This window comes from Protomyctophum parallelum (assembly GCF_964188405.1).
Source record: "Protomyctophum parallelum genome assembly, chromosome: 2".
Classification (NCBI taxonomy): domain Eukaryota; kingdom Metazoa; phylum Chordata; class Actinopteri; order Myctophiformes; family Myctophidae; genus Protomyctophum; species Protomyctophum parallelum.
This window is the reverse complement of record NC_139699.1, coordinates 49,446,208-49,472,194: the sequence shown is the minus strand read 5'-3', so window position 1 is coordinate 49,472,194 and position 25,987 is coordinate 49,446,208. Positions and strand designations below refer to the sequence as shown.

Below are 25,987 nucleotides of genomic sequence, written 5' to 3'. Positions count from 1 at the left end.
TTCACTCGTCTCTGGCAACTCTTTTTTTTTATTGTGTCAAATATCCCAGAGCTGTTTCATTTGATACAAATCACACAAACGGAAACATTAAAACGTGCAACTGATGTTTCCAAATTAATCAGAAGCAAAGCCTGAATAAAGCCTGAATAACATGTCATTCTCCGATCGTTTTATGACTTGAAACTCCACATAATAATTATAGGCTTACTCTACTGCTCGTTTTTGCATAATTAGCAGCTGGAAAGCCCGTCGAGGCTATAGCCCAGACTACTATTGATTTAACGTAAAGTATGGGAGTTCAACTTTTTTCACGCATTGCTTGTACAGCCTATTTTGCGCCCTACTACGGTGCTAGTGCTGTTACGCACGCAGATCATGAACGACAAATTGTTCACGCCATGATGGGGCTACAATAAGAAGCGAGTGCGTGCGCGTTACAGCGCACGCACGTTCCAGTACCTTGGACAGCGCAGAGCGCTGCAGTCAGTGGTCGGTGTCTGTGTGTGTGTGTGTGTGTGTGTGTGTGTGTGTGTGACTGTGTGTGTGTGTGTGTGTGTGTGTGTGTGTGTGTGTGTGTGTGTGTGTGTGTGTGTGTGTGTGTGTGTGTGTGTGTGTGTGTGTGTGTGTGTGTGTGTGTGTGCGTGCATGCCTGCATGGTGCGGCGCCCCGATTCAACCGGTGGCTCTTGGACTCGTGCATGGTGTGTGTGTGTGTGGTCAACGCGCCGGAGTGAGCCTGGCAGAGTCAATACGGAAACAACGGGAAAAGCCATTGATCTTTCAGGATTCCTCGTTCTCTCCCCGACAGTATACCGTGCAGCCTCCAATTGTCTCGGTTTGGGTAGGCGTGCCGGTGGATGAGGGGGGTTCTTCTTCAGTCGAGAAGCTGTGTTGAGGAGTATAGGCGTCAGGCAAGTAGTATAGCCAGGCTAGAAAAGGAATAGGTGACTATAATATAGCTGGAAGGCGGACTGGAGTGGAGTGCAGGTGGTGCCTTGAGAGCTTATAAGGATGCTGGTGGTGGGAAATGCCTGGCGACAGAGACGACGAGATTTGTCAAAAGGCACTAGAACTCCTGTCGGATCTTTGTTCTAGGGGGGAAGTGCAGAACGAAAACTGTCTGGATTTCATTTACTATTTCCGAGACCTCGCCAGACCACGCTACACGGATTCAGGTGAGCCGTGCAGTTTTCAAACTATAACTATACGTATCGCTGCCTGCCTCAGTGCCTGCGTGAGTTCGCTGTTTGGAAATGTGCCATAGCTATGCATGTGTGTCTGCAATAAAATACTCAAAATACAGCATGTAGTAGAACTAATTGAGTTACCGAGTTTTTACTATAGTCCTTTTCATCATTTTTAGCCTATACACACTGCATGGCAGCGGCAGCGCCCTGGAATGGACGCGAGGTTGTATGATTTTTTGAGTGGTGCCTGGCTTACGGAGCTATGTGTGTGGCTGGGTGGGTGGCTGGCTGGGTAGCTGGGTCTGAGCACGAAAACAGCATGGTTGTTTTTCACCATTTGTGTGCAACCTAACACACACACACACACACACACACACACGCAACTGTATGATTTCGGGTGTGCCAGTACAGTAGCCTACAGTGCCACTGTGACAGTACAGTACAGTGCAGTATGCACTAGGGTATACAGTAGAGAGACCCCCAACATGGTATTCCGGGGACCCCCCCAGGGACCCCCGGGGGACCCCCACATGGTAACTGTCATTTCTCTACCGTTTTGGACGTGGGACGGGTGCGTTCCTGTGGGTCTGGAACTTCCGCACCCCCCCCCCTCCCCTATCAAGGCCGATTATTTATTCTGCATTTGAGCCACGGACCACCACTTTTAGCCTCTCAGAAAAAAAACGAAAGAATATTTTGTTTTCGTGGGATCAGATTTCAGTCCACAATTCCATGCTGTATTTATGTTATTGACTTAGCCTACAGGCAAACGTTGATCAAAATGATTTTACATTATCTTAATTGACTTAAGTAATGCATGATGTTTAACAAAACTCTTGAGAGTGTAAAATGATACACTCTCGTGAGTTAAAGATCCATGAGGGTCCATTTGGTTACCAACTTTCCATCATTTAGCTGGGGATCGGAACCCCCTCAAGGACCACTGGTGGTCCCCGGACCACTGCATTGAAAACCACGGCACTGTAATCACGACCACAGTAGGCAACCACGCTGTGTTGCTGACATTTCCAAATGTCATGCATATTGCAAGGCAAAGGCATGACTTGACACATGACACATCTTAACGCGCGGATGTCCGTGCCATGCCGAATTATGAACACCATACCCTCACCAATAACGTGTGCAGTGCATGCGTAGCCAATAAAGTATAGGCTTTGTGGATGGAGGGGTGGGTGGGAGCCTAGGAGGGTAGAGGGTGGCGGGGTTGGGGGGTGTTACACAAGAGACAAGGGCTATCACACCTCTGTTCCGTTAACTTCACCATGTTAGTCACTACTGTCAAAAATCCCTTTCTGTCTCTCCTCTCCTTTCTTCTCCAGTATCACCCCCCCCCCCCCCCCCCCCCCCCACATCTCTCATGCGCACGCACGCACGCACACATGCACACACCTTGCTCACCCCGAGACGCATACATCTACTGCTTTCTCTGTCTATATAGGCATGTTTTCCTCTATTCTCCAATCCTCCCCCTAGCTTGTCTTTATACCTTGCATTGACAGATCATGCTGAAGTGGGACGTCAATCTACTGAGGCGATATTGAATCACAGCGGGTGGCTTAGATCCCACAGGCATGGCCTTGATAGCACGTGCAGGCCAACATTGTGACACATTAATACAGTGTCTAGGGGAAGTAGATGAAAGGCAGGGATACGAGACTAAAGACTGGTATCAAGATTGGCAACTCAACAGCAAGGTATTGACATATTTGACATGATGTGACCCAGAGCTGGAGGGGTGTGTGTGTATGTGTGTGTGTGTGTGTGTGTGTGTGTGTGTGTGTGTGTGTGTGTGTGTGTGTGTGTGTGTGTGTGTGTGTGTGTGTGTGTGTGTGCGCGTGTGTGTGTGTGTGCGTGCGTGCGTGCATGCGTGCGTGCATGCGTGCATGCGTGCGTGCATGTACTCAGTCAGTTATTGACATAGCCTACAAATATTGATGGAAACAAAATAGTATATCCTTGCAATCCTTACGGTTCAATACCTCATATGGAAAAATAATGATTGTAAGAATCAGATCAAAGGCAATTGAAGCTACTACATGGCTTCAGAATCAGTGTTTGAAATAGAGATCACACATGCATGGCTGTAAGAAAACAACACTATGGTTCTGCTGCTCTTTCAAGGATAAATTCAGGCAGTCAGGCACACAACCATGTTATCTGCTGTGACAGACAATGCATGTGCAATGAATGAAAGGAAAGAAAAGAACTGCTGCCCACATAATCGTTGGAAGTTTTTGTGCCACTTGTTGCAAAATTGACAACTCACACACACGCACGCACGCTCTTCAATGGACTGAAGATGTCTTGTTCTGGCCAGCACCTACGTATACTAGGATTATAGGTTATATATATATATATATATATATATATATATATATATATATATAATATATATATATAATACCGGGATTTTATTCTTTGGGTGTGTGTGCTTTCTGAAAACTTGAACTAAACCTCCTCCACAACATAATAGGCTACCAAGAAATGTTACGCAAATTTCATACAAGAGCACACCCATAATCCCAGCCTATTCTGTATTATAAACTAGAATGGCTCCTTTGCCATTAAAACAAGAGAGGAAAATGCTTGGGATTAGTGTGGGAATTGTGGGAATACCCCAGATTATGGCCCTCATAAATTACCATAAGTGTACCATGATTTTCCATGGCTACTTTGCGTACAGAGAAAATGTTGACACATTGTCAGGCTCCATAAGTAAGGGGTAAGACCCTTTCAGTACGTGTACAGTACATTCTCATACACGGAGAACACATCAGAAATGCTTCAATAATGCATGAGACATTTCTATGGTAATGTTCCCACAAGAACGCCATCAAAAGTCATCCTGGGGGACACGGCAAATGAGAACATCAAAAGAATGGGGAGGTTCCAGGAAGTGCTTTTTCAGCTCTAGAGCAGCAGGAAGTGCTTCTACTCTAGAGCACTTGATTAGCATGTGGTCCACACTCTGGTTGTTGTGATGCCGTCTCTGTGAGTCCTCCCTAAGGTTCACATAGATTTGGTCTACACTCTGGTTGTTGTGATGCAGTCTCTGTGAGTCCTCCCTAAGGTTCACATAGATTTGGTCTACACTCTGGTTGTTGTGATGCAGTCTCTGTGAGTCCTCCCTAAGGTTCACATAGATTTGGTCTACACTCTGGTTGTTGTGATGCCGTCTCTGTGAGTCCTCCCTAAGGTTCACATAGATTTGGTCTACACTCTGGTTGTTGTGATGCAGTCTCTGTGAGTCCTCCCTAAGGTTCACATAGATTTGGTCTACACTCTGGTTGTTGTGATGCAGTCTCTGTGAGTCCTCCCTAAGGTTCACATAGATTTGTGTGAGTCAGGCAGGCAGTGTTGGCAGCCTGCCAAGCGGACTGGCCCCGGGATCAATGTCCTCAGATCTCCCTCTGCCGCGCCACATCATGACCCCAAATCGCAGAGTTAGAGATGCCCGGGAGTATCGCAGCTCGATAACGCACCGTTTGATTCAATGGCTCTGGGTGGTCTGAACGCCAGCCCACTCGTGATAAGTCCTGTATTAGGTTGTTGCTGCTGCCTACTGCATCGTTTCCCATGCAGACCTTCCCTAAGGTTAAGGACCCCGAATAGCCACAGCCTCTCGCTACGACAGTATATGCAATCGAAGAAAGAAAAGAAAATAACTGCTGCCCAGATTGCAGTTTTTGTGCCACTTGTTGCAAAACTCTACAGAGACACGGGAGATGGCAGCACGTGGATTGATTTGACAACTCTATGGATTACAAAATGACAATTTCACCTGAATTCACTTTTTAACTCAATATACTTTATTGGCTATGATGAAGTACTGTATAGTACAGACCCAGGGGTCTAACGTATGCCAATATATGTATACTGTGTGTATGTGTGTGTTCTGTGGCCTTTCCTGTAACCTGTGGCCTACTGTATGCACTAGCTGCATCCTTACTTACTTTGTATCTTCCAAGTCTTTTAGGATTTAGAAACAGTAAATTATATCAATAACGATAACAATAATTTGTACCGGTATATCATTAATGCTCATCAATCAATGTATTCCCACACCGGCTTTATTTATCTAATGTTTATGCCTTGATTTGCTTGTGTATTGCCTTGCTTTACATCATATGCAAGGCTACGCAGTATGCACTCTATACAAAAGAGTTTCAGTTCAGGATGTTCCACACTTGCATAAGACGTTCTTTGATTTTGATCACAGCCTAAAGTCTCTCTCTCTTTCTTTTGTTGAGATGTCTTGTGTCTGACAGTCACATTATAAAAGTGAAATTCAAACTCATCAGCTGTAGGCGTGTTTCACCAATATGCATGGATATGCAAGTAGACCCTTTGATTATTAGGCCTCGGGCATGTTGATAATGGATATAACAAATCTTCTGACAAGCTACATACATTCAGAGATTAATTGATTCATTGTACTGTAATTCAGTCCTTCACTCTACAGTCTACTGTAAAGTGGTAGTACTGTATATGTTTTTCATGCAGTACTCATACTAGTGTACAATACTGTAACTTTGCATGTCAGTTTACTGAATGGACATTTAGACTGAAAATGGAAATGTGTACTTTTTGTACTAATAAGTAAATAGATCATTTCACCAAATGACATGATTAGGACAATTTTCTTTCAAATTTCAAGTTAAAATTTGAATTTAAAGTGGACAGGAGGTGCACGCACATCCCAGTAAATGTTTTAAACCAACCTTCATGTACTGCGTCAGCAGAGAGTGAAGGGAAATGTTGGGATTAAAAGAACAAAGCAAGTTAAAATGGCAGACAAAAGCATCAGATGCTACAGGCATCAGTGGATCTGCACTGTACCATCAACAGTACACTATAATGGCTTTAATGTCATGCATCAGACCATGCAACGTAAGACTATAAAATACCTCTATGCTGTTGATGAACATCAAAGGTGATGGCCTGGTCTCTTTAACTGTCATGTGAATTCCCCTGATCATGTCCTATCCAACGCTACACTCATTAAGACCCCTTTTAAGTCGTTGAAACAAAAGCTATATTTTAAATTTGCCATTATCCGCTGACTGCAGAGCTATAATTTTCTATATGCTCTTGTGATTGTATATGTTTAAGGTCTAAGCAGGCACCAAGCTTAGATTTAATTAAGATGCAGTCACTTACATATCACTCATGAGCATGGAGCAACAGCCTAAGCAGGGAAATTTGCATTTGCCCATACTTCTCATTTTGAACAATGATTAAATAAATCACATTCTATTATTTAACAATCATGGATTGCGAGGGCTTTCCGTGAAACGTTCATTACTCTGATGACGGTGTACTTGCCGCCAAAATGTTAATCACCGTTATTTAGCACCTTGAAAATAAGGGGTCATTCCATTATTGTCCACAAGGCTCCAGTGCTTTGTTCCTTTTGTCTGCTGTTGTGTCCTGCGTCTCTGAGGCTCCCTTTCTTGTCTTTTAATATTACCTGAATATATTGTAGCAGAGAACATACAGATTCACCCTCTCTGAACAGGACAGGAGGAGGATGTTGAAGGGTAAAGTAGCTGTTTTGTCAAGACAGGTCTCCTGGTGCCTACATGTATTCATCACCATATTTATCTGGCCCAGCCTGTGGTCCCCATATGCTTCAAGAGATTGAACACTTATGAACGCCTCCCCAGCTGGCGTGAAGGACTATACCGGTGTTCATGAAGGGACTGTCTGTGATGATGCCGAAAGGAAAGTCTCACAGCCCTGAGCTCAAGGCCCACTCAAGCCCCCAGAATGGCTGGCCATGCAGTGTTGAAACGGTAAGCCCTATTGGTCAGAGCCGTGCGGGTACAGGCTTTAGATTAGACATATACTATTTGTCCGACTGTCATTAGACCGACAACCTTCCTCAAACGTGAGCAGCGCATGTCGACCAGTGGTGTCATGCTCGCATAGAACGCAGTACCACGTGCACGCGGCACGCGCAGAGCAGTGCACGTACATGCACGCTAGAACGTGTCCCCCTAGATTCAAGAGAAGACGCACCTAACCAACCTCGCGTCACCAGACGTTCCAAGACGCACCAAGTACCCAGTGGTCTAGGTTTAGACCCAGTGGTCTAGGTTTAGACCCAGTGGTCTAGGTTTAGAACCAGTGGTCTAGGTTTAGACCCAGTGGTCTAGGTTTAGAACCAGTGGTCTAGGTTTAGACCCCCCCCCCCCCCCCCCCACACACACATTTTCACACCGTGGCAAGTACCGTGCCAAATTCAAATGGCTACTACTTTACATAACAACAGCTTTAACTGTTTATACCTGAGCGCACGTAGCCTATACGGTAAGCATGCACACTTGCAGCAGTAGGCTATGGCTCCAGTAGGCTACTGCTGCTGTGAGGTGTTCTGCACACAAGAAGAATGCCTCCTCCTCCTCCATCAAAGAACAGATTAATTTGTCCAAAGCAAACGTTTTAGTTTTGCTAGTGCAGTAAAGATGTTTGTCTGACTAAGGTCACATTCTCACCTAATACTTCGGTAGACTCATGCGTATGGGCGGAGATTTGGGGATTCTTGCATATTTAATTTGCTGCGGTTTGCCTTCACACTGTCATCCGTAGCAATTGGAAACGCAGCAGGGGGGACCTTTATCAATGTGTTCCATTCATAAACCTAGCCTACAACACAGCCTACAACACAGTGAAATCTATTGTGATAAAATTATACTCATAACGTGCATGTGTCGTGCCGTCTGGGACTGGACCCCCCCCCCCTCTCTCTCTCACTATACGCACGCAGCCACAGTGCCACACACTGTTCTTTTGGGTATGCAGGCACAGCGCTGAGCGCACTGATATAACAGACAGCAGCGCAAAATGTTTACACGTTTATTGAGATGAAAGTTCCAGTCCCCACTAGTCCCCACACAGTGACAGCACTCCATGTTTACGGCACGCACAGACAGACAGAATATTCTGTAGGCTATAATACTATTACACTGCACTGCAGTGTTCTTCTTTCTTAAGCAATTGATTAATGTACTCGTCCTCATTTCGATCAGGGCTTCAGTCTCCTCATTCGACCACGTCTATCCACGGTAACGGGACATCTTTGCGCTGCGTAAAATATGCTTTCTCCGTCTCCAACTGTGTTCAGCTCCTCACCCGCCACATTGTTTGCTTCATTTCCTTTATTTACAGCAGATTGCATTCACACCTGCACCGAATCGTAATCAAGTGCGATTGGAAGCGAAGCGAAACCCCCGTTTTTGCTCGGAGTATAATGCGGTTCTTTGATACGCATTACGATTCGAATGAGCCTTCACACCTGCCAAACGAAGTGCACTTTCTGAAAATGCGCAGCAGAATTGGTTTTAATCGCAGCAAAGCTCTCTGGTATGAATGTGACCTTAGTCTACTTTTGTGTTTGTGTGTCTAAAACTCTCATACACTATTTAACAATAGGCTTAGGCTATGCAGCTGTTCTGTGTTCATGCTGCGATGCACACATGCACACGTGTGCACGTGCGTGCATGTGACGTTCCGTGGTACCAAAGAAAAATCACCTTGACACCGTCACACCACTGATGTCGACCGCATGTCCGACCGTTGTTTCCGCATGGCGGTCCGTTGATGTGTCTAATCTGCGTGTGCATTCCACCCGTGCGTCGAGCATGAGGAAACCCCATGCATCTGGGATGATTGGCATTGAGCACTGCCAATTCTTGGAGCCTAAATCGAAATAATGTGGAAGTAGAGCGTTCTTCCGGGTGCTTCTAAACGCCACTGAGCAACTTCCATCGAAACAAATAGTAGGGGTGATCCTTTATAACTCGGTTCAGTTCTTTTTGGTTCTTAGTCATGTATTAAATTGTTTATAGGATCGATATAAGTAAATTAATATATGATAACCATCCCACAGTATAGTAGCTTTTTCATAGTTTATATTTTTTGCATATTTTCCTATTATAATGCCTCATTTGCATATTAAAATTGTCTTTGTGTATAAGTAATCACCTGGGGAAGTTTCATGGTGATAACAATCTAATATAGGTATGGTTTTGCACACTCAATTCATAATTAATGTTCCAATTTTGTAGTTCTGGCTCATGGTCTAAGAACCACAAAGAACTGAACCGGTTGAACCGGTGTAAAAGGGGTCTATGAGGCCCACATACAGTTTTCCCCCTGCTAAAAACTATAAATTGTATTCACTCTGCCTACTTTCTATCAACCCCTTTCATATATTGTGGTATATGCACTCTTGGCTTTACAAATTTGATTGATTTATTGATTGATTGATTGATTGACTGAATTATTTATTAACAGATTGGAGAATTACAGTACATTTCAAGCACAACTCAATACAAATCTGTTAACTGTGGACGACAAAATAAAGCATTACAATAGGGTCCACCATGTTCAATTCATCATAACGTTTAGAGACGTACAAATATACAGTTCTATATAGCCCAAAACAGGAAATCATCATAGAGTAGGTAAAAAGGGGAAAAACATATATACACGCACGCACGCTCACACGCACACACACACACACACACACACACACACACACACACACACACACACACACACACACACACAGTCAGTTCCTGGGGCCATGATGAATGACTCTCGAGGACAGACAATTAAATTAGGTTAATCCTAATTAAGCTCGTCAAGGATAAACAAGAACAAAATAAGCTCCACAAAGCATCTTTATTATATAGACGCATAGTCTTTATTTTTTTGGTTTTCTAATTCAATCGTGCCATTTTAATATTAACTTATGCAGATGTATTCCTAGATTACACGACGGCTCACAACACCTGTTTTGTTTTCTTTCTCCTCCTCAACCTGACCAGATGTATCTGTGAGCCTCCTGTCCCTGGTGGTGACCGCGTGTGGACTGGCCCTGTTCGGGGTCTCCCTGTTTGTGTCCTGGAAGCTCTGCTGGATCCCATGGAGGGAGAGCGGGCCCGCTCCATGCAGCACCAAGGAGGCCCACCACGGGCTCCTGAGCCCTCCCATAAACCCCTTACCGCAACACTCTCCGCCACCGCGGCAGCCCGTCTACACCGCCGTCGACCCGCCTGCTACAAACAACAACAACCGCCGTGAGTCCTTCCAGAGCTCCATCGCCGGAGAGCCCACGCCTGTGGCGTCGTCGGGCGTGTCGGCGGAGCCCCCCTCCGCCCCCGCCGTCACGCCGGTGTCACCGCCACCTGTCGTCAAGCCCACGCCGGAGGCGGCTATGAAGATCAGTCACACGTCGCCGGATATTCCCCTCGACGCCCTGCAGAGCAAAGGCCGGGAGAACGGGATGCACGCCAACCCTCGTATTCAGAGGCAGACCACGGAACCCCCGCCCTCTGGTCGCTTAATGTCTGATTTTGGGTGAGTAGATTCATTTCCATTGTTGTGTTTTCATTTCATTTCATATAGTGATATCTCATATCTGCTGTTATATTTAATTTCATTTCATTGTGATGTCTGCTATAATGTCAAAATGCCTTTAGTCCAAGCTGTTCTTGTGTAATGTGTGTGGGTATGAACAAACTGGTTGTTGTTAGACAAGAAAAAAGAAGGAGAGGGCCTAGTTAACAAAGTACAGGGATGAAGTTGTGTAATTCTATAACTCAGCAGCAGCCTTCCTTTTTGTCTTCTTAATGGTGTGTGTGTGGCGGCGTGGGTGTTCATTCTTTACAGACAGAGCTCCATCCGCAGACAAATGAACCTGTCCAACCCAGATTTCAACATGGCCCAGTTCCAGAGGCAGGACTCCCTGACGGGGATGGGACTGGGCCTCGGTCGTCTCAAACCCGAGCTCTACAAACAGCGCTCCCTCGAGGGTGACGAAGGGGGTCGCAGAGGCGGAGGATGCGGTCGCCTCAACTTTGTCGTCAAATTCGACTGTGACCTGGAGCAGCTGATAGTCAAGATCCACAAGGCAGAGGACCTGCCGGCCAAGGACTTCTCCGGCACGTCCGATCCATACGTCAAGATCTACCTGCTGCCCGACCGAATGACCAAGCACCAAACGAAGGTGCACCGAAAGACACTGAACCCCGTGTTCGACGAGGTCTTCCTGTTCCCCGTGGCGTACTCCGAGCTGCCCACGCGCAAGCTGCACTTCAGCGTCTACGACTTTGACCGCTTTTCCCGCCACGACATCATTGGCCAGGTGGTGGTGGACAACTTCCTGGATCTGGTGGACTTCCCTCGAGAGACGAGACTCTGCCGGGACATCCAGTACGTCTCCACGGTGAGTCGACACTTCATACAGTATAGGCTATGTTTACTGATAAATATGAAGAGGCTCTATATGTGACCGTTTATTTTATTTTCGTTTTTATGAAAGCAGTGAATCATAGCTTCAAATTGTTCCGTTTGACCCACCGGTTTTGGATATATGGCTTATAGAGTATAATGTCTTGACGAAAACAGCGAGTTGAGAAAACAGGCTTGAAAGGTTCACTTCTGTGGACTCTAACATTACACCTAGCTATATGTTTAAGCATTTATTTCATATTTACATGTCAATTTCAGACATTTATTTCAGACATGCTCTAGACCCTGAAGAGTCTGTCTGTGCTATTAACTCATTTTGGATAAAAACGTTTTTCACCTCTGCTGAACAGTTAGTCTTGCCGCCATCACAATGACTGTCTCTGTATCAAAAATAGTCACATTATGTTAAAACGATCCCTGGCTAATAAGCCTTACAGGTATATGCCTTAATACATTATAATTGCCCTATGTACTGTAACTAAAATTAGAAATAAAGATTTGCTCCAAGTTCGCTCGCATTGCTGGCAGTGCGGATGAGGTGTGGGCACTCCTGTGCAAGTTGATGATGCCCATGTGTGGTCCAGCCCTATGGAATGTATGGAATGTATATGTGCTAATTAAAAAGAACGTAATACTTCCTACGGTTCACATGAGCATCAAAGCAATATTTTAAATACTTTTTTATTAGCACATGCATTCCATAAATTCCACAAGGCTAGAACACACATGGATAAATGACATCAACAACTTGTGACCTGAGCTGTCCCTATTGAGCAATAGATGAACTATTTCTGAAATTAAAATATTTAAGGTGTATTTATTTTTTTAAAGCAAATGAGGCTTATTATCCAGGGAAGTATTGTGCTACAACACTGAGCTTTTGGCAAAATAAAAAGGCAGGCAAAGTGCAGTTTTCTGGTATAATTACTTAATTTTCATCACAGGCTAGAGACCTTGCTTTTATGTTGTCATGCTTCATTTGATGTTGTCACCGTATCTGGCATATAAACTACCCAATTGAGTCCATCTTCATAGCAGAAGATGCAGCTCACTGAGCTGTCTGCCCGGATGAATGAGGGAGCAATTAGTTTGCTGCATCAGCTGAATAGGACTCACTCTGAAAAGATTGTGTGTTTTTTTTATACCACACTTTCATGTCCTTGAGCAAAGTTTCAGATCAATGTCATGATAAGTATAATGATCAATGTTAAGGAGACGACTGGGTTGTTGGTGGGATACGTTGAGATTCTTTTATACACGTCATGCATGTCTCAAACCCACAATGCAATATTTTGTATAATGTAATTATTGAGTGTTGCTGTGCACAAAAACGTTGGTAGCATTACAAATTACAGGTAAATACAAAAAACTTGATATATTCCATTTATCCCCCTCTATTTCCCATTCCAAGTGGATTTGTCTTGTATGTAACGCCAGCTCCGTTATTCCAAAGCCCCCTCAGGTACATTATTTTCAGCAATGGTATAATAACTTTTTTCGGTGGGTAGATCTTGTTGAGCTGGTCATTTTGAAAGTAGCTCTCAAGTCAAAAAAGTGTGTGCACCCCTGGATCATATACTATAGCCAGTGGACACAGAGAGACATCCTCATTAAAAAACACATTTACAGCTGGTATAGTCATTCCACTTATGGAGTTTCACTTGCCCTCCCTGGGGCCACTTCTGTCAGGAAAGAGGGAATTGCACGCCTTGGATGATAAAGCATAATGTGATCATGAATAATAGTGTCGTGCTGCTGCGTGTAGAGGTGTGGGAAAATAATGAGGGCACGACAAGGATCCGTTTAGCAGACTTCACTGAGGTCAGTGCATACAGACTTCACAACACACAATAACCTGTCGGATGGCTTGATCAACAAGCATGGTCATTAATATGGCATTCTAGTTCGGGAGAGACTTGTCCATCAATGCAGTGAGCTCGAGTACCTGATAACGTGTTATCAGGTACGTTACACACATCACAACCTGTCATATAATGAACTGTCACAGAACTGTACTACCCATCACAACAATAGCCCATTGTAAAGTCACATGAAAGGAGTACGTGCATTTTTGTAGTTCAAACAATCATTAGAACTATAGTGGAGGACCACACATCCTGACAAGCATTTGGAATAGGAGTTGAAGCATTACATTTTCGGTTCTACAAGTACATATTTTTACAATAGCTGATCTAGTATAGATGGCTATTTTCAAATGTTCCGCCTCTCATATATTTGGCCAATGTTCGACCAGTTTTTATAGTATTATTATTATTATTATTAAAAAGCTCTTAAAAGTCCCGATGTGACTTCACTGTCATCTGAGGACACCTCCCCGCCCCGTCTCCCTCTCTCTCGCTGATAGTGATATTTGGATGGCATTTGATCTTCATAATAATAATAATAATAATAAAGCTTTATTTCTATAGCACCTTTCAAAACAGGGTTACAAAGTGCTTTACAAAAGCAAACAGCACACAAAGTATTATTATTATTATTGATAGTATTACACCTTTCACGGACCGTGCCTGCCTGACCATCCATTTCAAAATATTGTCACGAACAGCAGCTTGGGCAGGTGCCGCGCGCCGCACAGATATTTATGAGAATGTCTCCAGTGACAGCACTGTTTTGACCAACAGCTGTCAGCGTGTGTGTGCGTGTGTGTGTGTGTGTGTGTGTGTGAGCTAAACCACCTGTAATGTGCCATTGATCCTGCTCAATTTTCATGGCATGTGGGATTGACATTTATAAGACTTCTCCCCTCCCATCGATTACAGGCAGGCAATTCATTTCGGCCCAGAGAGGTCATTGATGCTGAATCAATGAGGCGCTGCAGCTGTGTGTATAGACAACACTATCACAAACACATGATGACAACATCATTTAGTATGATTTAACCACTTAAACCCCAGGGTCCATATTCCGAGGGGAAAACCTTGGCCCTCATTTATCAGTCTAACATGATTTAGAAACCAGAGCAGATCAGACCGCAGGAGTCATCTATACGAAAGGGCTCACGTGTGATTTTTCAAAGGGGCGTATCTTGCCAATCACAGCATTAGAACTGTCGAGCCTTTATAAATGTGGCAGCTGAAAACGATGGTCATTTAAATATTCAGCCCTTGTTTCAGAGGCCTCTCCCATTCGTTGTGTTTTTTGACACGAAGAAGCGGAATATGGCCAAGAAGAGAAACTTCTCCAGTGTGGGAATTTAAACCAGTGTGTATTCATACACAAACCTATTCAGAATCAGAATCAATCTTTGTCACATCACATGGTTTGGTTCCAACCTGTTGGTTGAAATGTGCCTCAAATCTTTGAATCTTGAATCTTTGAATATATATTCAAATCTTTTAATATATATTATTTTAGAGCGAACGTTTTTAACTAAAATCTTTGCTTCTGGGGGATCGGCGGGTCGCTGGAACCATTTTCAGATGGGGGTCAGCAGCATATTACATATAATGTTTGGGGTCCTTGACTATGAAATAGTTTCAGAATGACTCGCATAGAAACATAGGGTTTTTCAGAAAACTGTCAGGATTTAGAAGACATTTGTAGAATCTCGTGTCGAATCTAAATGGGTTAAAGCACGTCATCCACGTCGCTGTCCACTTCCTCATCGAAGTCGGCCTCCTCTTCTGCAGCTGTCGCTGCCGCAGAGGTGCTCACGTTAGCAGCTCGCATGGCCTTCGTCAGCCCGTCCAGCTGCTTCCGCTGCAGCTCCCGGCTCCGAGCGTCGGCCCGCTCCTGGCGGAGCCGCTCGTACTCCGGCCGGTACTCCGTCTCGTACTCCTCGGCGGCCTCCGCCACCCGGACCAAGAGCTCGTCCAGGCCACTGCCCGTGACCGCCGACACGCCCACCACGCGCAGGCCGGCGTAGAACTCGTCCAGCACCAGGCTCATGGAGCGCGTCAGGTTGCTGACGTACGACGTCTCACGGCTCAGCGCGTCCTGGAACGCCTCAAAGTCCCGCATCCACTCCACGGCGAAGCCGTGGTCCCGGACGTCCGTCTTGTTCATGACCACGACGAAGGGCAGCCGCGTCCGGTAGAGGATGCTGCAGGCGTACAGCATGTTGGACATGAAGGTGACGGGGTTGGCGCTGCGCGACGTGTCCATCACGTACGCCACCACGCAGGGGAACGACGAGGCCAGGGCCTCCGTGATGACGGCGCCGGACGCCGACCAGGTGAACACCTCAATCTGCCCCGGCGTGTCGATCAGCACGTGAGCGTGGTCGCGTTGCCTCTTCTCGACGAACGCCACCACCTGGTCGAAGCGCGTCGCGAACAGGTTGAGGGAGGTCACGATGGCGCCGTTGGGGCCGAGGCCGTACTGCCTCATCACCTCCTTGTAGTCAACGGTGTCGCGGATGTCGATGTTGACGGGGAACGGCACCTTGTGCACGGCGGGGTCCAGGTTGACGACGTACGGAGCCGACTCCTTGGCGTGAAGGTGAGCTGTGAGCCGCTGCACGAGTGTTGTTTTTCCCGAGCCCGCCATGCCCAGTACTATGAGACACACAGGCTTCTGCTGTGCGGTGGCGGCGCCACCATCACCCGAGGACGGTTGTGGTGTCTGACGGTCACTGTGTCTGCTGTCACCCGAGGACGGTTGTGGCGTCTGACAGTCACTGTGTCTGCTGTCACCCGAGGACGGTTGTGGCGTCTGACAGTCTCTGTGTCCGCTGTCACCTGAGGACGGTTGTGGTGTCTGGCGGTCACCCCGTCCACCTTCGCAGAACGTGTTCTCCATGGAAACGTCCTCCGTTCCAGAGGAGCCTGCTGCAGTCGCCATGATCAGTATTTTGCGGAACAGCTGTTACTGCCGTAAAGGATGCGCCAGTGTCGTAAAACTATACATGGGACGTGTTAAACGCAGAGAATAAATGTTGTGTATAAGTGTAGTGACTAATATTCCGAAACAATTACATGGGAGTAATTTATTATTATGAATAACTCTGGGATCAGACCTTTTAACGCTTCTATCAATAACTTTGGGGTTAGTCTTGTATCAGTAATTATTCTAAATAAATGCTTTGGAAGCCCCGTGCAAAGTGAAATGAACCCAAGCTGCACAAGCTTTTATATTGGCGGGGTGTTATCAGCATTAGTTCCGACCTCGCATTGTGACTGTCTGAGACACATTGGCAATGTTTCCAAATATAGAAAATACTAGCAGCACCATTAAAAAGGCACCTATGTCAGTCACCTATGACGTCAGTATTCATATGTCCTTTTATAATGTGTCTTAGATGGGAACTTTAAAACACTATTTCAAAGCTTTTAACACTTTTAACAATCTTTGAGGGGTGTTGTTTTTGAGGGGCGTTTGTCTCATACATAAGACAAACATAAGACAGACATGGCTGCTCCCCGTGCATGATGTCATGTGGCAGCCAAGTCTATGGACTTGGAGTGTGATGGTGTGTAGTCTCAGAAACACTTCCCGTTCCCTTCTACACCACTCAAAAATGCAATAAACACAATCAATTCATACTTTGAGAAAAAGGAATATATCAAACATTTATAGTAAAATACAGGACATAAATCCACCCTCTTAACAACACTAAATTGGCATGGGAAAGGGGACTTAGGTGTCTCGGATGAGACATGGTTTAGTTGTTTAAAACGGTACACACACCATCTCTTTTTGTAGAAGATCATGGCATCATCCAATTTATGGTGAGGAACAAACTATGGAGCACATCATTGAAGTTTGTCCTCCAAAGACTGGAAGGAGGATTAGTCACCCTTCATACAGCAGAGGCAACGACTTTGCATTCATACATATTCAATACATACTGTAAAGCCAAGATATACCCTGGCCTTGAATCCGTGAGCTCGAGATGTCAACACTGGGTCATATGGTTTTTTTTTCCAGTTTTTTTAATAACACAATCTTGGTAGGAATTCTTAACCCATTTCTTATATGGTGGAAGGCTGTTTTTGAGGTGACTCCAACCAGGTCTGTAGCATTTTGAACACTGCTGGCCCGTAGGTTGATCAATCAAAAGTGAAAGTCGGGGGAAACGTACCTCATTTAAACACTGGCTAATATGTTGAACACAGTACAAATTTGTCTATTTATTGTCTGCCGTAGGCTGGGAGCTATATGGAAAAGTAGAAAATAAATCAAATAAACTTTTACCACTAGTTCATCAGCTATTTTCTAAAATGATCTTGGGGAAAGAATTTGATCAAATGTAAATATTTTTGAAACATTCAAAGAACAAATCTTGTATGGGGTCCCTGGCACAAAAAAAAACATTTCAGTCTGCGACTCTGCTGCCAAATGCATATTAATGTGGGTGTCATTGACAGGACAATGCTTGAGAACCACTGCACTAGAGGACAGATCGGGGCTGGATCTGCATGTCTCCCTTATCGCTGCTCCGAGACTGCAGCCAACCTCTTCTCAAATACGCTGATAACTACTTTATTTCTGCACAATGGTGACAGTGGAGGAGATGTACTGTATAAATTGAGAAGACTCGTACCGCGGCTGCTCTGGTATGGAGCCAACACTGGTGCCAACAGTGGAGACCAGTAGACCACTGTTTCTCAATGTCTGGTCCACGGCCCACCAGTGGTCCAAATGGACCTCTATGGGTCCGTAACTCTCTGAGAGTGTACAACTCAAGCAATTTGTTTGTATCCCAATGTACACGTTAGAATGTTTCATGTTCATTTATCTCTGAAAGTGTACAAAGGGCACGGGACCATTCGGACCCCCTAGTAGTCCCTACACCTGACACTGAGAACCAGTGGTATAGACAATTTTTGAGCGATGCCAAAACGCTCCAATGACTGACCTCTGTCAGTCTGTTTACAGCTACGGTATGTCTTTATGTAGTACGGCCTCAATAGCTGCAATACCGCTGACAGCCAGCTAGCGGTGTTGTTGAGCAGCCTCCACCACTCAGTTCACACAGGTGAGATTGATCGATTGATTACTTTATTAACCACCAAGGTGGCATAGTGGCACAGACTCATACAAACAAAATACAACATTGTATGTATCCCGACATGAAAAGAGAACTGTCTCTCATTCAAGTGATGACAGAAACTGATGTTGGAAAGGCACTGTCAGTTTCATGGAAGTCTTCTCTTCTGGGACATTTGATGGTGATTGTTGTTTGGCCAAAAGCACACACACAGCGGGCCAGAGGTCACAGCAGAGCAGCTTGCTGTCATCCTGTCATGCAGGATTTCCTGCCGGAAAAGCCTGGATAACAAGGGCACTATTTTGGGGAAACTGGCAAACGGAGAAATAGTGACGGGGAAATGACACGGACCTAAAGCGGACCCTGAGCAGATGTCCACCTCGGAGGTCCGCAGCCATTATTGTGTCAGTGTGACATGTCCATGAGAGACACTGAAAAAGCTAAAATCTGCCTCTGTGCAGTGTGCACACTGTACATGCATTCTTCTGGTTTTAAACACTATAATTCAACATCCTCCAGGCATTATGTTGGATACAAGCATAATAACCACAGGCAAATGTGGGTTAGAATGCATAAAAACAAGCTAAAATGTTCTTCCTAGATAGAGGGATTCATACCAAAGTGAAACGTGATAGTTTGTATGAAGGGCACACCTAAATATAACACAAACATTATTAATTTGATTAGCTGCATTGGTTACTAGCCTGCCATGGTTTTAACCTGTTATAATTTTTACCCTGAAATAAATTTAAAAAATCTGACCCGTTAGCACCCCTCACTTCAGGGGCGCTAATATATTAAAGTCTAACTCATGTTGATTAGGTGATTTAATGGTGATATAAAACAAACGGTGCCAACACAAACATTAAACGCCATTAACAATAAAGAGACAATATGAAAGGAAAATTTTCCCTTTATTGTCAATGCATTTACTAAACAAACTTTGAACTCGCCCCTCAAAAAATATAATTACTTGCTTACTTCCACCACTATTGCCCAACACGTTTTATGTTTTCTAAAGAGATGCAACACACACGCACGCATGCAGGCAGGCAGGCAGGCAGGCAGGCAGGCCTTAATAATTTTACGTGGAAATGCAAATCAATAGACAGTAGGAACCTGCTTTGATTGCCTAAATGTTCGACGACAATAACTATTACTATTTTGTTTGCAGGTAGCATGAAGGGTGCCGGAAACAAAACCCCTGGGTGCTTTTATTCCATTTTGTTTCCATGTCAATAATACAAGCTTTGCTCTACGCAAGCCAATAAGCTTTTGCTCAGCCATAGGCTATGCAGGCAGATATAACTTATTCTATTCCTTCAGCCATTTCAATTGCCCACTTATTCAATTGGCGTAAATTTTGACCTGCAATTCACAACTGTCTAGTTGACATTTTTTGACAAATTTTGTTTCAGATGCTCTACAGATGCACAATTTTATTGCCATGCCATTATACATGTTTGACATTAAACAACCACTCCTGCAGACTTAAGATGCCAACCTTAGCCTGATGTATAACAAACGGTGCCAACACAAACATTAAATTACATTAACAATAAAGAGACAATATGACGTAATGAGAGGCAATATGACGTAATTTTTTCCCTTCATTGTCAATGGCGTTTTTTAAAACAAACATTGAACTAGAAACAATCATTAAACCTGTAGGTGTGGCTAGCGCCCCTCAAAAATCTGACCAGTCTGAAGTGAGTGATGCAACAGCGCCCCCTGTTGGTACTCTAAACATAGAGAATCAGGGATGGACATATAGTAGGCACATTGCTGTTCCTTGGAGTGGTTGCACCACTCAAAAATGTTTAGCCGAAATCGGCCTTGGCGCTGTCAAGTAGGCTTTCACTTCTAGTCACTACTGTGTACATCAGTGACAATAACTATAATCTAGCTAACAACTAGTTGACCAACAAGGTCAACTAGTGGAATTACTAAGTCGAATAGTTGCTTAAAGTACTGTCAAGTAGTGTGTGTGTATTTTGACACAGAAAAGTATAGAGCAGATATAGCATAAAAATATGTACAGTAGTTAGTAGTTAGATATACATTCTTTATGTAGACTAGTTGCCAGTGTTTAGTAAATATATTTACATTACTTACTCCAACACCCCTACAGTTTAACAATGTAATCACCCAGTAATACAAAACCACAGAGAAAAAAGTGTGAAATTTAATTTTAATTTAACATCAATGATTCCCTTCCCTCGTTCTCTTCTTCTTCTCTATCTTTAATCATTTTTCCGGGTGTTGTCCGACCCCCCCCCCCCCCCCCTGTAATAAAGGGGTTATAATTGGATGTCCCTTTCTGTTCATCGCATGTGGATTTCATGTTCCTGTGCCGACTTGTGTGAGCATGCACGCACGCACGCACGCACGCACGCACGCACACACACACACACACACACACACACACACACACACACACACACACACACACACACACACACACACACACACACACACACACACACACACACACACACACACACACACACACACACACACACACACGTGAAGATAGGGATTGTAAGATTTAATTGGGTGCTCTGTGACATAACTAAGTGTACTATCTTAAGCTCTCCTTGCCGCTAGTATCTTACCATCTTACATTCTCTCAGTGCCTGCACACATGCTGTAACTCGGCCCAATCTGTTTTCAGCAGCCACTTATACGGTATAATTCTCTCTTTCAGACCATTTTCTCTCTGTCTGCTGTTTCCTCGCTCGTTGAACCATATGAACCCCCATCATCCCTATTCTGGATGTCTTAATGCATTGTCTTAATAGGAGAACATTAAGCTCACAACACATGGCAATTGCGTTGAGAGCTTTTAGATTGGCTACTTTCATTAACAAAGAAAAACAGTAGGTGTAGGGGAGGGGGGGATGAGGGTGCCATGTACAGAGCACTGGCGTTGTCCCTGGTCAACTAAGTATATAATAATAATAATGAATTGCATTTGGTCGCATATAGACAAATGTAAAGCTGTGCCCAAACTGCTAACCCAAAGACAGGATTGAAAATACACCACAGGCACACACACAAAATACACTAAGTTCAACATTTGCATCAGAAAATGGCATTATCTTTTAATGAAGAGCTGCAATGTTTGGTGTTAACATTTATAATTATCTGCATGCTTTTAGCTTTGATGCATCAGAGCTACAAGCTTATTTTCGTTTCTCGGCAGCTCTTTTGTACTGACATACATTCTAGTATTCTACAGTTGTGCTGGCCTGCCTTTGTTTTTTGCGATGAATATTTCTATCTCAGGCTAGAAAAAGTCATCTCCAAAACACCAGGTCATTAAAATAGTTTTTCATTGTTTCGCCATATTTACTGTTATAACAATACCCAGCTGGCTGTATGCCGTGGACATGTGTTAGTTCAGTAGAAATGTTGTGTTATAAATATAATTCTGTTGGAGTTTCTGTAACTTTAACAGTGGAATGCATTCTATTTTCCTGAGATGCAGTTACAGTACAGTATGTTTGAGTCCGTTCTTTGGTGTTAAGCTTGCGCCATGCCACAGGGATTTTCAGGCCAAAAAACAAGCTGAATGAATTGTGTAAATTTCACCAGTGCTCAGTTATGTGACATATTCTTTTATTGGGGGTATAGGGGCATCTTTTTTTGTTGTTTCACTCAGATTGGACAGTTGAGAGGGACAATAAAGCAAGGGCAGAGACGGAGGGGATGAAATGAAATGCAATGCAAATGCTTCAGTGAGGAAAAACTGCACTTTGACCTCAGTGCAGTGCTGCTGGCTCCCAGCCTATACGGCTGGAAGAAAACAATCAAATGTGATAACAGAAGGAAACAACACTGCCAAAGGGCTGTTGTGAAAAATGTGTGATTGACAATGCAATTGTCTGCCCTCTTGCCTCACTCTCTGTCTCCTGTTGCATGCACACACACGCACGCTTGTATGCACACACACACAACACATTTAAGCTACCTGCTTCTGCTCTTACACAGCACCATGTGCGTATCAGTGAAGTATTCAATTTTCTAAAACTGTGACAGTTTCTTTGACAGCACACTTGAAGCTATAGCGCTGGTGCCTTTTAATGATATGATGACCATCTTATACAAGCAGAGCAAAGTCATTCTGTATCAGTTTTTTGTACTGGCTTTACGTATTTTGATTTGACAGATTAACCAATTGTCAATAAATAGGCCTATAGTGTTGGGATTAAAGCAATTTGAATAGTGTATGTGAATGTTGATGTTGACCGGAGTCTCCCAGGGCTCTATACTGAGTCCCCTCCCATCAGATCATGTGCATTAATTGGGCGCTCACATCACGGCTAAAATACTGAATAGCAGCGCGAACTGAGCTGTGATTGGGTCTACTTTTGTGGCGACAGAAATACAGAGACACATGCAGAGACAGACAGAGATAAAGACAAACCCTGTTTTAGAGACGGCTAAGCTTCCTTTTTAGTTTGTCAAAGAGCCTTTTCCTCTAAGGAGGTGAGAGAGTCTCACCTCCTTAGAGGAGTTATTTTCAGAGTATAGGTGATAATCATGCTTCTGCTTTTTCTGCTACAGAGCAGAAGACTTCATCTCTGTTGAAGTGTATAAGCGTCTATTATTAGAACTGCATGCTGGAAGTGATGGTTCCCTGAAAGAAGATAATGTTGTGTATGCTACAGAGTCTATAGAGTTTAGAGTTTTATTAGGATCCCCATTAGCTGGTGCATAGCAGCAGCTAATCTTCCTGGGGTCCACACAGAACATAAAAACATGATATTCGACATGAATGACATTACAGGACAATGTAAGGCAGCACTCAGCATGAAACTTAGTTCTGGGATCAAATGCCAGACGACAGACAAAACACCCCACCCATTTCCCTTAGATTTTAGAACGGCATCCTTGACTGAATGTATTTCATTCGATAAATCCTGCATCCTGAACCACAATTCAACAGAAGAAAGGCACAAAGATTCTATATACACTTATACTTTCTATTACCCAAAGTAATGTGATTTAAATCTTGGTTTAAAAGTTGTGTGTTGGGTGCGAGTGTGTCCACAGGCTGCTGGTCAGGGGCTTCAGGCTTGAGGATTATGAGGTTGTCCAAGTGTAAAGCAAAGCAGCGTTGCCAAATACTTGCTCAATCTCCTCCATTATAGGCAGTCGATTTACATGCATGCATGTGCGTTTCTTACGATTGTGTGCATTCCGAACTCGTTTGGATTCATGCACCGGTCCGAGACACACGTTATTATTTAGAGTGTGTTGGACAGAAGCAACTGAAAACTAAAAACTAAAAAATCGGCCCTTGTAAAGATTTTTATAAATGTGGGCACAACTAAAATACATTTAAATGTGTGTTCTCTTGCAGGATAACGTGGACCTTGGAGATCTGATGTTCTCTCTTTGCTACCTGCCCACTGCAGGCAGACTGACAATTACCATGATAAAGGCCCGCAATCTAAAAGCCATGGATATCACTGGGGCCTCTGGTAAGCTAAAACTAAGGTTATGTGCATTACAATATATGTAATTTCTTCATGCAAAAGCCTAAAAGAATGAAGCCTTTTTCCTCCTCAGATCCATATGTGAAGGTTTCACTGATGTGTGACGGCCGCAGGCTAAAGAAAAGAAAGACGTCAACGAAGAGAAACACTCTGAATCCAGTCTACAATGAAGCCATCATCTTTGACGTCCCTCCAGAAAACAGTGACCAGATTAGTCTGCAGATTGCAGTAATGGACTATGACCGGTAAGCATCTCTCACGTGACTGCTGCTTACTGTATAACTAAGTCATACTCTATAATGTAGCACCACTTGCTATTTAGCATGATGAATATTAATATCTTTATGACAGCTCTCTGTCTACCGAGCAATCTTCGTTCCTACTCTCACCTACTGTATGATGATGAAGTGTGCAGGGGCCGAAAGAATAATGTTGCGAATACAAGCAGACAAAATGAGTTTTCACAGACGGGTGGCTGGCATCTCCCTTAAAGATAGGGTGAGAAGTTCAGTCACGTGAGAGAGACTCGGAGTAGAGTCGCTGCTTCTTCGCCTGGAAAGGAGCCAGCTTAGGTGCATCTGGTTAAGATGCCTCTCAAGTGTCTCCCTAGGGAGGTCCTCGATGCACGTCCCACTGGGAGGAGACCCCGGGGCAGACCAAGGCGCAGTTTGGAGGGATTACATCGACTCACTGACCTTGGAACGTCTCGGGATCCCCCAGGAGGAAGTTAATAATGTTGCCCTGGAGAGGGAAGCCTGGAGCTCTCTGGTGGAGCTGTTCCTCCCGCAACCCGACTACGGATAAGTAGTTGAAGATGGATGGATGGATGACATTTAATGCGAGACTACCTCCGAGGTCGTTAATTCCTTCGGTCCTGTTATGGCGGAGGGTATTCCAACAGCTAGTGAGAGAGACTCATTTCAAGACTATAGACCTCATGTAAGGGTTTGTTTGGTTACAAGAAGATAAGACATTATATAATGCATCTTTCTGCGTTCATAATTGTTATATTGGGTGATGAGGCTACAATAACCACTTGAATCATTCTTAACCACAGCATCACTATAATATGGGAGTGAACATTTGGTGAAAATAGCTTAACGATATGTGTCATAACGTGTTGGGAGCTTATTGATCAGCTATTTTTGCCCAAAGATATTTGGTGTTGAGGGGGGAAAGGAGCTCTGCGGGACACTGGTCAACTAGGGTTTAATTGGTTAATATACATGTTTTCTTATGGACATTGTTTTTCATTCATATTAGGAAGGACGCAACATTATCTAGAGCAGTGTTTCCCAACCTGTGTGCCGCGGCACTTTAGTGTGCCGTGTGAAAAGCCCAAGTGTGCTGTCAAATAAATGGAATGTAATGTAACCCCTCCCCGACAACAATACCTGGGCTGCCGTCCATTGACACATCGTCCATCACGGACACACAGATAGTCTAGACTCTAGAGTTAGAGTGGACAGGTGGCGTTTCTTAGGTGTGCGAAAAAATTAAAGCATGATGAAATTTGGAAGATGTTGCCTTATATTGGTTATATATGGTGTGGTATACAAGAATTACCATAACCTTTTTTCGCGACGTTTCTGGCAGAGCAGGCCTCTCATTATGTGGACCTTAATGACCAAATAAAACACAAATAAAAAGTATGGCATGATCATCACAGGTTAAACCCTATTCCTTGAGCTTTTGGGCCTGTGGCCCCCCCCCCGGCTATATGTGGACACATCTCAGGAAATGTGAAAGCAGTCAAGATAATGTGAAACGTATTGTATCCTTATGCAAATAGTTACAGTACACCATCATTGTTATTGTGAATAACTATTTACCAAGAGTACGGTTTCAGGTATAGGGTAACGATATCGACAGCAGAAAATGTTAGAATTGTACTTTTCTGCAAATAACGAGATGGCTGCGCAAATGTCTCAGTTGCATACACCGCATGGCACGAATCATTGGAATTCCAGATATATAAATCTAGGACAGTATTTGCTCCATCCGCTGCTATGTTATCAACCTATCACCAGTACAGTATGTTATTCTTATCAAGACCATTCAATA

General features: G+C 44.1%; 2 protein-coding genes across 2 annotated transcripts in view; one reads left to right on the top strand and one right to left on the bottom strand.

Moving 5' to 3' along the window:
* Positions 1–1,017: 1,017 nt before the first annotated feature.
* Positions 1,018–25,987, top strand: part of syt9a (synaptotagmin IXa) — a gene marked incomplete at its 3' end in the record, with an annotated part of 28,377 nt that continues 3,407 nt past the window's right edge. Inside the window, exons 1-5 of the mRNA XM_083793697.1 lie at positions 1,018–1,174; positions 10,042–10,573; positions 10,886–11,441; positions 23,788–23,908; positions 23,997–24,168. Coding sequence (XP_083649823.1) covers positions 1,027–1,174; positions 10,042–10,573; positions 10,886–11,441; positions 23,788–23,908; positions 23,997–24,168 — 1,529 coding nt within the window. The 5' untranslated portion in view covers positions 1,018–1,026. The remainder of the gene's footprint in view (positions 1,175–10,041; positions 10,574–10,885; positions 11,442–23,787; positions 23,909–23,996; positions 24,169–25,987) is intronic.
* Positions 15,056–15,976, bottom strand: gpn1 (GPN-loop GTPase 1; the record flags this gene model as incomplete). Its single annotated transcript, XM_083790599.1, has 1 exon — positions 15,056–15,976. The coding sequence occupies one exon, from the start codon at positions 15,974–15,976 to the stop codon at positions 15,056–15,058; it is 921 nt and encodes a 306-aa protein (XP_083646725.1).